The 12524-nt window shown below is 35.1% G+C and overlaps 1 protein-coding gene across 4 annotated transcripts in view; it reads right to left on the reverse strand.

Moving 5' to 3' along the window:
- Positions 1–2226: 2226 nt before the first annotated feature.
- Positions 2227–12524, reverse strand: part of LOC133175993 (serine/threonine-protein kinase BRSK2-like) — a 46617-nt gene continuing 36319 nt past the window's right edge. For 2 of the 4 annotated variants that reach the window (XM_061311170.1, XM_061311171.1), the window contains exons 13-20: positions 11779–11842; positions 11569–11637; positions 10988–11250; positions 7154–7196; positions 6453–6576; positions 5511–5685; positions 5071–5246; positions 2227–3827 (exon numbers count right to left, since the gene is read on the reverse strand). In XM_061311170.1, coding sequence (XP_061167154.1) covers positions 3699–3827; positions 5071–5246; positions 5511–5685; positions 6453–6576; positions 7154–7196; positions 10988–11250; positions 11569–11637; positions 11779–11842 — 1043 coding nt within the window. In that variant the 3' untranslated portion in view covers positions 2227–3698. The remainder of the gene's footprint in view (positions 3828–5070; positions 5247–5510; positions 5686–6452; positions 6577–7153; positions 7197–10987; positions 11251–11568; positions 11638–11778; positions 11843–12524) is intronic. The other 2 variants (XM_061311173.1, XM_061311174.1) reach the window with 2 other exon arrangements.

Consider the following 12524-nt stretch of genomic DNA (forward strand, 5'->3'; position numbering starts at 1 on the left):
CCCCAAGATGCCAACTTACAAAGTGATGATTCTAAACCTCTCAATATCCAAAATAATAAAGTAAAATGTTTTGAAAATGATTAGCCGTAAATTTCAGAAAGTAAGTCAAGGTGACCTATTTTTTGGCTGACACACTTTACAGCCAAGTGATGCATACGCAGACAGGTTTTGATGATCATAGATTTCAGTGTCCAAGATATGCATCAAAATTTATTTTAAAATGAATACCTGCAAAATTCAAAAAGTACGTCACTGTGACATTCTGTTGAGTCAACTTAATATAAGGCCCTATGATGCATCAACTGACAAGATTTGATGATCCTAAGTCCTTATAGCGGGCAAAATAACAAAGTTTTATCAAAATATAATTTCAGGTCAACTCTTAATTAAGTGTCTTTGAAACCATGCCCTTTACCTCAGGGTGATGCCATAAACAATTTTAATCTACAACATCTCCTTATGCATAAATTTGGTGATAATCTGCTGAGTGGTTACTGAGAGAGTTTATTAGCAACTACTACTTTTATTTCCCTAATTATCCTCCTCCCCCTTTGTGTAAGAGGCACATCCCCATTTTCAATACATGTATAAATGAAAGCCCTTTGGCCAAGGATACTCTGTGACATTTGGCAGAAAGTTGCCAAGGGGTTCTTGCGATATGGCTCATATTCCAAAAAAGTTGATGTACAACAGACACATGGCCATAGCATTTAATTAGCTCCTTGAGCCTTTGGCTCAGAAGAGCTAAAAATCTGTAATACATCTGAGTTATGTTGATTGTAATATCCCAATGTTAATGTGGATTCAACTTTGATTAAAGTTCTCTCCCATAGCTCTCGTATGGCTAGATTTTGGTCCACAATATGAAGTAAAAATTAAAGAGGGAAGGAAAAAAAAACTACAAATGAAAAATAGCGGGGCCAAAGTGACTTGGGTGTGCATTGTAGCCCAAGGGCCTCTTGTTCAACTTTATCATTACTCATTGTCAAATCTTTTATCTTGGATACAAAGAGGCCAAGAATCATCAAAGCTTGTCAGTTGATGCATCTTGGGGCCTTGGGATATCTTTACCAAAAAGTAGGTCACAGTGACATACTTTTTGTATTTCACAGCTATTCATGTTCAGATCATTATAAATGTGTAACAGGAAAGGAACAAATGTATGGCTGGACCAGGAATTGAACCTGGGACCCTTGCATCACTAGTCAGGTGCTCTACTGACTGAGCTATACAGGCCGATATCCACGGCCCAAACCAATACATTCCTCCCTCCTTAAATTGTTTTCGCCCTCAAAGACACAACCCAAGTTCTTATTTGCCCCTAGCAGGACTTTCACCTGCAAGTCCAGGGGTGGTCAACGGCACCAAATTTGTAACAGGAAAGGAGAAAATGTATGGCTGGACCAGGAATCGAACCCGGGACCCCTGCATCACTAGTCAGGTGCTCTACCGACTGAGCTACCCAGGCCGATATCCATGGCCCAAACCATTATAAATGCATATTTTAGAACACTTGTGAAGACTAGGAAGCATCAAACCTTGTCAGTTGACACAGCTTGAGGCCTTGGTGTGTATCAATCAAAAAGTAGGACATAGTGTCCTATTTTTGAATTTCATGGCTATATCTAAATATTTCGGCTACTAAGAGGCTTAGAATCATCAAACTTCATCATCTGATGTATCCTGGGTTCTTTGGGTGTTTCAATAATAAAGGTCACAGTGACTACTTTCTGAATTCTAAGACTTATTGTAAAATCTTTGAACCTATAATCATCAAACTTCATCATCTGATGTATCCTGGGTTCTTTGGGTGTTTCAATAATAAAGGTCACAGTGACTACTTTCTGAATTCTAAGACTTATTGTAAAATCTTTGAACCTATATATTTCAAACACATCAACCTTAAAGGTCACCAAACCTAAATAACTGATGCATTTTGTGGCCCCACAGAAGGGGGGGGGGTGTCAACTAAAAAGTAGGTCACAGTAACTTAATTTCTGAATTTGTAAAATCTTTTAACTTGCATAGTTTGAAAACTATGACATGTTGTCACCAATCCTAAATGCATTTTGTGCCCCAAGAAAGGTTAGTGACGTACTTTCTGAATTTATTATTTTACATTTTCAAGATTGGACACAAAGAGACAATGCCCAGATAAAGTCCGACATATAAATAGTCAGCCTTTACAGTGGCTTAAGTTGGTTAAATCTAACGTTAAACACAGCCTGGTAGTCTTTATTGTTTTTTATTTTATTTTCAGACATGGTGAAAGAAACATAAAGACTTTACATCACAAAGTGCCCTGCTGGAATGAACATAAGATAATGTTGCATGCCAACTGTTCAGTATGATAAAATATAATTCATAATATATGTTCATGGCATTTACCCTTAAATTATATGAAGATTACTGAAAAAAGAATCATAGTTGCAATGTTCAAAAAAATCTATTTCAAAGAAAATGTCCTCAGAAATGTATTAGACTTGAAGAGGACATAGAGAATAAAATCATATTGTGGTTTGATGAAATGATGATCAAAACGACAATGCAAAAATGTTATATTACAAGAGCCAATGTTACACAATTACAATGAAAAGAAGTTTATTTAGCACATTTGTTACTTCACATTAAAAATTCAAAACGGTACATGTATTTGGCAAACATCTACCTTTAAATATTCATAATGGCATGCATACAGTGATAATTTAGTACAGTATGATATATAAAAATTCCTTTTCTGACACCTTTAACATTTTTGATGATTCCATTCCTGCTCAGGGTTATCACATCATATCACACAGAAATAACTGGTTAACTCTTATAGTGTTACTATGAACTTGATTACAAAATAGATGCCATACATCAACATAATTTACTGTTCTAGAATTTAAAAAAAAATCATCACTAAATTCTATTGCAATATCAAGCACATTATCTAATCACAGAAAATGACTTCAATTAAGTGAATCTTTACTGTTTTTCCTTCCATTTCATGTTTGCCCTTAACACATTTGTTGTCAATGGGTAAATTAAGTCAATGAAACAACAAGCACACTTCTTTACTTTGTAACTGGGAAAACATCCGGCTAGTTTTAAACAAAAGCAAAATCATTTTGTACTGCACTTGAGCAAAAGTAAAAAGGTTCTTAAAAATCTCCTTGTGTACAATGCTGAAATTACTATTGTGTATCTTATATTGGGTTTTGTACTGGAGTGTCAGCAATTATCATTACAATCACTCACTAAAGTGTGGGTACCTCCGCAAACTTTCGCTCTTTTTTCATATAACTTAACATTCAATATTATACATATTTTAGCATATTTAAAATTCAGCACATATGTTGAACTACAAATACTATCAGTCGTGACTCTGTGAGATGATGGATAAAAAAAAGGTTGCAGTAATTAACTATAATAATTTGCTTTAATGATTAGGTACTCATACAAATAAAAAGCAACCTAAGATGTATGACAGTTAAACAAAGTCAAAAAATCACATATAATACTTGCCTTTCATTAGCTATTAAACATATTCACAGTCTTCTGCAATTTCATTGAATTCACTCCAATAATCACAGTAATCCCTATTCAGAACGGCCATTTCTTTATTGGCAGTGTACTATTAAGTCTAGTAGATACAGTCAATCATCTAAAGACATCAGAGGAAGTATAGACAGGGCTACATTATGTCTGAGGTGTCAGAGTTTGTCTTTCCTAAAGCTGTGGTCCACTATGGCCCGTTTGCCGTTTGTAATTACACGAGGAACCTCTCTTCTTGTTGGAGTTGGTGTCTTTGAATTTCTATAACTTGGATATCTTTCAAATACCTGGCAAAAATGTCATGCAAAGTATTTACATATGTCAACTTCAGGTAAAAAATTAATGATACCGCAAGTCCCCCCTCCCCTTTTTTACGTCATTATTTCCAACAGTAATCTGGAGTATAGAACCACAGGTCCAGTGCATGATACATTTTCAAGTTTTTGAGCAACATTTTGTAGCTATGTTTGCCAATGTAAAAATGTTTTAATGCCAGTAACCTTGACATAGCCCACATATTAACTGTTTCACCATTAACTTCCAATTTTTACAAATACAAAGTAATTGCCAAAAACACAAATTTTACATATCTGCCAGTAACCTTTAACTCATCCAAACAAGAAGTCTGTGAGCCAATGCTCACTAATAATACCCCCTCTCTGATGTGAATATACAAGTTCAGTTATGGACAGACACAGTGATAATCAGGAAGTGGACAATGGATCTTTACAAAAATGAATCCCAACATATGGCATCCTTAAATAAAGAGAAAATTTCAAGCATCTGCAATGAGTAGTTGCTGAGAAAACTGCGACCAAAATTTGTTATGTATGGTACAGACAGACGCACAGATAAACAGCAAGTTGACATCGGATTCATACAAAAATGAATCCCACCATATGGCATGCCTAAACAAAGAGTGTTCTAAAATTTCAAGCATCTGTGATGAGTAGTTGCTGAGAAAACTGCGACCAAAATTTGTTATGTATGGTACGGACAGACGAACGGAAAAACAGCAAGTTGACGTGGAATTCATACAAAAATGAATCCCACCATATGGCATGCCTAAACAAAGAGTGTGCTAAAATTTCAAGCATCTGCGATGAGTAGTTGCTGAGAAAACTGTGAACAAAATTTGTTACGGACAGACACACAGCTAGACAGACAGACAGACACACAAGGGTAAAAGAGTATACCCCCCTCTCCTTCGGAGCAGGGGTATAATGAACTACAATTAAGGTCTTGATACATCCTTCGGATATCTCAACTTTATATGGACTCAACCCTTCACTTAAACAAATTTAAATCTTCATCATTCAAGAATACGTTTTTGTTAAACTTAGTTGAAAATTGCTTTATGGTTCTAAAGGAAAAGGAGAAACTGAAAAATGAAGCAATACAACAGATGGATCTGGACACTCTAGATCAGGGTAGCTCACTTCAGCTCTTGGCTCAAGTTAACTAGCAATACTCCCCCCCCCCCCATGTTTTTGATCTCAGGGATATAACAGTGAGCCTGCTTTAACTGACCTCCTCTTCGCCATTTTCTCTAGTTGAACTGCTGTGTCGTGGGGATTCCCCCGTTTCTGAGGTATAGGAGGAGGCACTGTCTGTGCTGATCTTACGCTGGTTCAGTGCATCACCTCGAGGCCCCAGCATTAATGTCTGGAGGTGTTCACATACTCTTTTGAAGCGTCGGGAGGGCCCTAAAAAGGTTTTTGTATACTGTATATGTACATAAATTGAGATACATGTATTCAAAATTTAGCATAATCATTGGGGACTTCCAAATCACTTCGACAAATCCATGGTATTGGATATATCAGTGTTTGAGATACCGAAGTTCAACTGTATTTAAAAAACATATCTGTTATTTATAACCATAAAAATCTCTGTACATCTTTATTTACACAAATTTTGAATTGAAAGAATGATTTAGAAACAATGGGTATTGTAAGTAGAGTGTATACCTGATATAAGTGTGAATGTGAGACAGTACATAACGCTATCCCGATTTCCACCGTGTGTTGGAGTTATGTCCATTTGAAATCGGACATTTCTGGAAAACATGGCAGAACTTCCGGATCTTCTGTACTCTGCTCTGAATGAAGTGGCAGACATGACACTGTGACTCAGGTCTGCAGTCTACAAGATAATTAGTGATAAAAAAAACAAGAGGTTCAAGGGCAATAATATAGTGGAATCATTAAAATTCATGGGGGCCAATTTTTGTGGATTGTTTAAATTTGACAGGTTCAAGGAGACATAATTTTGTTTAATTTCTTATCCCTACAAAAGGAAATATGTCTTTGTAACCCTTGTTTATTAATTCGTGGAGGGTGTTAATTCATGGATGAGAGTTCCAAGAATTCCATGAAACCTGAGCCCCCACGATACTTAATGATTCCTCGGTACTCAATTTAGATATTTCTTTTCCTGACAAAAATTCTCTTCCTGATAAAAGTATAAATGAAAAATCTAATTATGGCCCTAAACTTACCACACACAATTTCAACAAATTTTAACTTAACAGTTTGCAAATGCTATAACAGTTACAAATTTTAGTCTTGTTGCTTCAGAGTATAAACTGTAAATCTTACTGTATAAAATCTCTCATCCCTTACTGTTGACCCATCCTAGCACCAACAGTCATAACAAATAAAGCAGGATTTTGAAAGTTTTTTTTATATATATATATTCACTACACAAGAATACTTCAATATATATACTTGCTTAGTTCTGGTTCTGTTTATTATTGTTTTGCTATTAAAACGTTCTTTCAAGTTTGACATTTTAACACCCTGACTGTCTCAAAAATCCTTCTGATTTCAAAGATACATGTTGTAACTTGCATTTCACATTATGTACGTGATTTTTAACCTATAAGGACAACAACCCATCAGGAGACTTACCGAGAGCAGAGCGTGGACTAGATCAGCTTTGACCTGACTGAGGGGTTTATCCTGGGCCATGATAAAGTGATGCTCCTCCCTCTCACTCCCCATCAGGGCCCCAAACCAAGATTTCTTTGTCATCCTAGAAAACAGCAACAACACATTAATAAAAATAAACATTTCAGGTGTATATGTCTTCTTTATCCCTACATAATCTTTACATTTGAAGCATGTCTTCAATTTTATTTTAAGATTATAACCATAAATATTCCATTTTGTTGTTACTTTTAGAAACTAAAAACTGTATTCCATAGAAATAGGCAATATTTTGCATTCTTAATGAAATACATTTGGCATATTCATGCTCTGAGGCTATCTTTTAAACTGGTGGATTTAATAATAATTTAAAAAAAAAATTATTATTGAAAATAATACTCACATGTATGTTAATCAAATATTCTAAAAATTTTGAATAACAAAATTTTGTTCGAATTTTTTCTAAAAATTTTCTTCTCCCTTCCTCAAAAAGTTATAGATAGATTAAATGTAGAATTACTTTCAGACAGCCCTATCACAAAATGATTGACGTTAAATCATAAGAACACAATGAGTTGACTGTTGAACAATAGTATGTACTTCAGCATAATTAAAATATAAGGCAAGTAATTTCAAGATCTGTTCTTGTATATTTAGGAATCAGAGCATGACAATGGACTTACTCTGGGGAGGAGTCTGGTGTCATGGAGATATCTTCTGTAGGCACTGAAACGTACATAATAAATTTGTTCATGTCTAGTGCGTACTTTTAATTCATTCTAAACTGAATGTTGTTAAAAATATAATTTTTTTTTTGACATTCATACAATATGTTCTCTGTCAACTTTTCCTGATAAACATAATTGTTTTACAATATTTGCCTTAAAAATCCAGAGAAAGAAACCAATACAGACATTGCATGCCATGCTAATCCTAAATTATTGATGCATTTTTCTATTGAATGCAAATGAAGAATACTGTTATATCTATTGTTACATGAAGAAGGAACTTTTTTTTACTTTACATCAAACTTGTTTGTGTTAGCAATATTATATGATTGCGTGCTCTTACAAAGTTATTTTAGACTACTGGTATGATCAGAAAGAATTTAAGAGGACATTTTGTATTTATAAAAAATGAACAAGATGTCTCTTGGTAGATGCTGGTTTGAACATACCTTAGGATAAAACTAGAAATCTGACCAGTCAGCAAGGGCCCCGCCGAGGGTTAGTAATATAAGGGTGCAGATTAGGGGATGAGAATTTTACTTGATTACAAAAAATTTCAAAATATATAAAGAATAAGCAACAGCAACTGCTAAATATCCAACAATCTGTAAATACATGTAGTATCCTTGTATTTACATAAGGCAGTAAAAAACATCATATCTATAATAACTCAATTAAATGTATATTTAAAAATGAATGAAGCATGTGTTTTCTAAAATGCCAGCCTTCAGTGAATGCAAATATCCCCCAGGCTTAACCTTAACTCCAAAACAAGTATCAGTTGCAGACGAAGGTGTTAATTAATCTTAAAGTGACAGAAAGATAACCGTCTAAAATATTCTGCAAACCAGCAAGATAATCAAACCCACGGGATTAATTATACTGCTCTCTCAACCTTTTCTTCTAAGTTTACAATAAGAACTTTTTCAGCAATGATAGAATGAGGTTATTATCTGAATACCTGTTAAAATAATAAGTATTCTTGAATTTACATAAGGCAGAAAAAAAAAAAGAAAAAAGAAAATAATAATAAAAACGATATCTTTATCTATATCTTGTTTTTAGAATTCAATAAAATCATAACTCATTGTGTATTTTACCAAAATAAAGTACGAACATTATTTAAATCCACATTTCAGAGAATGTAAACATCATTCAGAATTGACCTTAACTTCAAAACAAACTTCATTTGCAGACAGAGGTGTTAATTAATCTCAATGTGGCAGATAAAGATAAATGCTTTGGATTTTCTTCAAGAGGAAAGTTAATTAATCCCAAGAGACTCATTGCAGCCTTTCATAGTTTACAAAAGGAACTTTCTCAGCAGTTATCTCTCTTTGCCCATTCACTCTTATATAAAATTAAGGAATATACCCCACCACCCCAGCTCCAAACCGAATGACATAGAGAACTAAACTTAGCATCAAAATATGTCTTACTGCCTATTCAACCAACATACCAAATTTGAACTTAATTGGTCAACCCTAAAAAAATGTTATTAGAAAAAAACTGAAAATTTGTGGACGGAAGAATGACAGACGGACAGACAGACAGACAGACAGACGGACAGACAGAGTGATTACTATAGGGCACTCGCAAATCTTTGCGGGGCCCTAATGAAAGGGTCATCCAGAATTACAAAGATTTCTTAATTAAATTTTGCATTTTCTATAATAGAAACATAGAAACAATACTTTCTCTTAAAGAAGCATCAATGTTTAAACTAGAGGTACTGTGAGCTCTGAGCTCACAAAATGGTACCTAATCATATGGCAAAGTCAATGTTTTCCTATGGGAATTAACCCAAAATATCTGTCCGATCAAAATGTAAAATGGCAACTGGTATAGGAGGAGTTGTAGATAACAGATGCATACCTCCAATATTATAGAAGGAATGGCAGTGTCCATGATTTGCTATGGGAACCCGCAAAAACATAAAATAGGAGGTCCACAATGACACTATGTAATAAAGATTCTGTATAAGTCTCATCAAATTTTATTCAGTGGTAAAGGAGGAAAAGGGATGGATACCTCCAAGTGCAACAGATGTATGGAAGGACCTATGGATCTACACCTCCCCCCCCCCCCCCCCCCCCCACTTTATAAAGCAGGGGGTATAATATAAATGTTTAAATATCTATAGGGCTTGCATTTTTAAATTATTTTAAAAATAAATCTAATTTTTGCAACAATTGTAACATTTTTATACTAATCAAAAATCAATGCACAACAATGTAATTTCCCCTCGTCAGTACTCAGGAAAATAACTATTTTCAAATTCAGATTATTTATCAAAAACTCCATGAATATTTACTTTTATGGAGACAAGCAATTCAAATTCTGCCACAGTGCTACCCTATGTTAAATGCAATTCAAAGGAAATTAATTCAAATTATTTTAATACCAGAACAAGAGGCCCATGGGCCACAACGCTCACCTGAGTAACTTTGGCCCTGCTGTTCTTCACCAGACTTTCCCCCATGTAATACACCTATTGTGGTCCCATCCTATCCCAAAGGTCATGATTTTAACAATTTAGAATCTACACTACCCCAGGATACTTCTACTTTAGTTTCAGCTTTTCTGGCCCAGTGGTTCTTGAGAAGAAGATTTTTAAAGATTGTTTCTATATATTTCAATGTAAAACTTGGATTCCCTATTGTGGCCCCGCCCTACCCTCCGGGGTCATGCTTTTAACAATTTATATCTACACTACCCCAGGATACTTCTACATTAGTTTCAGCTTTTCTGGCCCTGTGGTTCTTGAGAAGAAGATTTTTAAAGATTGTTTCTATATATTTCAATGTAAAACTTGGATTCCCTATTGTGGCCCCGCCCTACCCCCGGGGGTCATGATTTTAACAATTTAGAATCTACACTACCCCAAGATGCTTCCACATTAGTTTCAGCTTTTCTGGCCCTGTGGTTCTTGAGAAGAAGATTTTTAAAGATTTTTTCTATATATTTCAATGTAAAACTTGGATTCCCCATTGTGGCCCTGCCCTACCCCCTGGGGTCATGATTTTAACAATTTAGAATCTACACTACCCCAAGATGCTTCCACATTAGTTTCAGCTTTTCTGGCCCTGTGGTTCTTGAGAAGATTTTTTCTATATATTTCAATGTAAAACTTGGATTCCCTATTGTGGCCCCGCCCTACCCCCGGGGGTCATGATTTTAAAAATTTAGAATCTACAGTACCCCAGGATGCTTCCACATTAGTTTCAGCTTTTCTGGCCCTGTGGTTCTTGAGAAGAAGATTTTTAAAGATTTTTCCTATATATTTCTATGTAAAACATTGATTCCACATTGTGGCCCCGCCCTACCCCCGGGGGTCATGATTTGAACAATTTAGAATCTACACTACCCCAGGATGCTTCCATATAAGTTTCAGCTTTACTGGCCCTGTGGTTCTTGAGAAGAAGATTTTTTAATGACCCCACCCTATTTTTGTCTTCTCTTGATTATCTCCCCTTGTGAGGGGACTTGGCCCTTCATTTTTACAATTTAAATTCCCCTTCACCCAAGGATGCTTTGTACCAAGTTTGGTCAAAATTGGCCCAGTGGTTCTTGAGAAGAAGTCAAAAATGTGAAAAGTTTACAGACGGACGGACAGACAGACAGACGGACAGAAGGACGGACGGACGACAGACAAAATGTGATCAGAAAAGCTCACTTGAGCCTTCGGCTCAGGTAAGCTAAAAAGTAGGAGTTTGTCACAGAAAGCCAATCATTAATGGCAGCCTCAACACAACTGTGGCATCCAAAACACCACCTTAACACCTGTACCTGTCAACAGTGGCGAAGCTACCTCCTTATAATACCCATTACCATGGTTACCATATGGAATACCTTGGAGTTTTCGCCTGTGGAATCGAGGAGAGCCCATTAAGCTATTTTTGATGGTGTGAAGCCGGGATCTCCAGGGGTTGTTTTGAATGGAGGGGGATCCTGGGGGTGTGGCTGAGGGGCTGTGTGTGGGGCCCCTGGCAGGGATTCTCACACTGGAAATTGGGGAACTGCTAGGGCTGCTGGATAAACTTGCTTTTCGGCTGTGAAAAAAAATTGCAAAATTGTTCTCAAGTTTCAATTATAGAAGAAAATACATGTGATTACATCTTTGAAACTACTGATTAAAAAGATATATATGAGCAATTGCTTTATAATAATAATTTACTTTTTTATTTTAAATAAAATTAACAATAAATTCATAACTTCTTTTGATCGTCTCAACTTTCAAATAACAACATTGTGTGTTACTCCTTTTAAACTGACCATTTAGGCAAACAATTTAAAACTTCAAAACATGTAATATAAAAAAATTTTCCTGCATGCAGTTTTCATTTGCAAGCATCATGACATTAACTTACACTCTCTGTACAGCAAGTGCTCGGCGAGACGCTACTGGTGAACCTTCACTGATGCTTCCTAGTGATAGTCTGTTAGTACAGGATTAGTGATGTGTTAGTACTCATACATTCCATATTAAATATAACATATTTGTAGTTAATTTCAAAGATGTTAAAGGAAAATCCATGACCATAATTAAATTTGACATTCAACATGCTGCTTCCTATTACCTTGGTTGTCCTCCATTTTGATGATTCAGTTGTACAGCATCCACACGCTTCCGAGGAGGGTCAGCTAAAGTACACCAAAAAAAAAAGTTTTAATCAGAATTTTATTTTATCTATAAACTAGCAACTGAATAAGGATAATTAAGGATCATCACCTCTTCACCCATATAGAATTTTGCTTTAATGATGTTTTTCCAAAAGATATCTAAAAAGAACTCTAAATACAATGTATTACTGAAATGCAACAATTTCAGCATACCTTGTGGTATACACATTGAAAGAAATCCCCTTTTAACTTCATGATTTTTTTAAAAGAAAATTAGTGATTATTCCTAGTGAGAGTTGCCTCCCTTATCAGAGGGTCAATAAACCTTAAATTTATTGTTTTCTTCTTTTAAAAAAGATAAAACAAATCAAAACAAAACATAGATGTCTCCCCTCTCCTCAAGTCTGTCCACTACCATAAATCTCTTAGGTTATTAACTTGAATTGAAATCATATAAAATGTCATGTAACATACAACAAGTTAAATAGATCTAATCATTTCCCATTGACCTTGAGTTTTGAAATATGACCTTGAGTTCTCATCAACAAATATCTTCCATCAACAGCAACAAAAGAACAGCTTTGAGTTCAAAGCTGCATGCCAATCAATCAAAGACCATGAAATAGAGAAAATGCATTCATGGGCAATAAACTTCTATTTGAATTCATTGCACCCAACTTTAATATGATCATAGCCTGGATAT

This window comes from Saccostrea echinata, unplaced genomic scaffold (assembly GCF_033153115.1).
Source record: "Saccostrea echinata isolate AGI-Se365-2 ecotype Australia unplaced genomic scaffold, CSIRO_AGI_Sech_v1 ptg000064l, whole genome shotgun sequence".
Classification (NCBI taxonomy): Eukaryota; Metazoa; Mollusca; class Bivalvia; order Ostreida; family Ostreidae; genus Saccostrea; species Saccostrea echinata.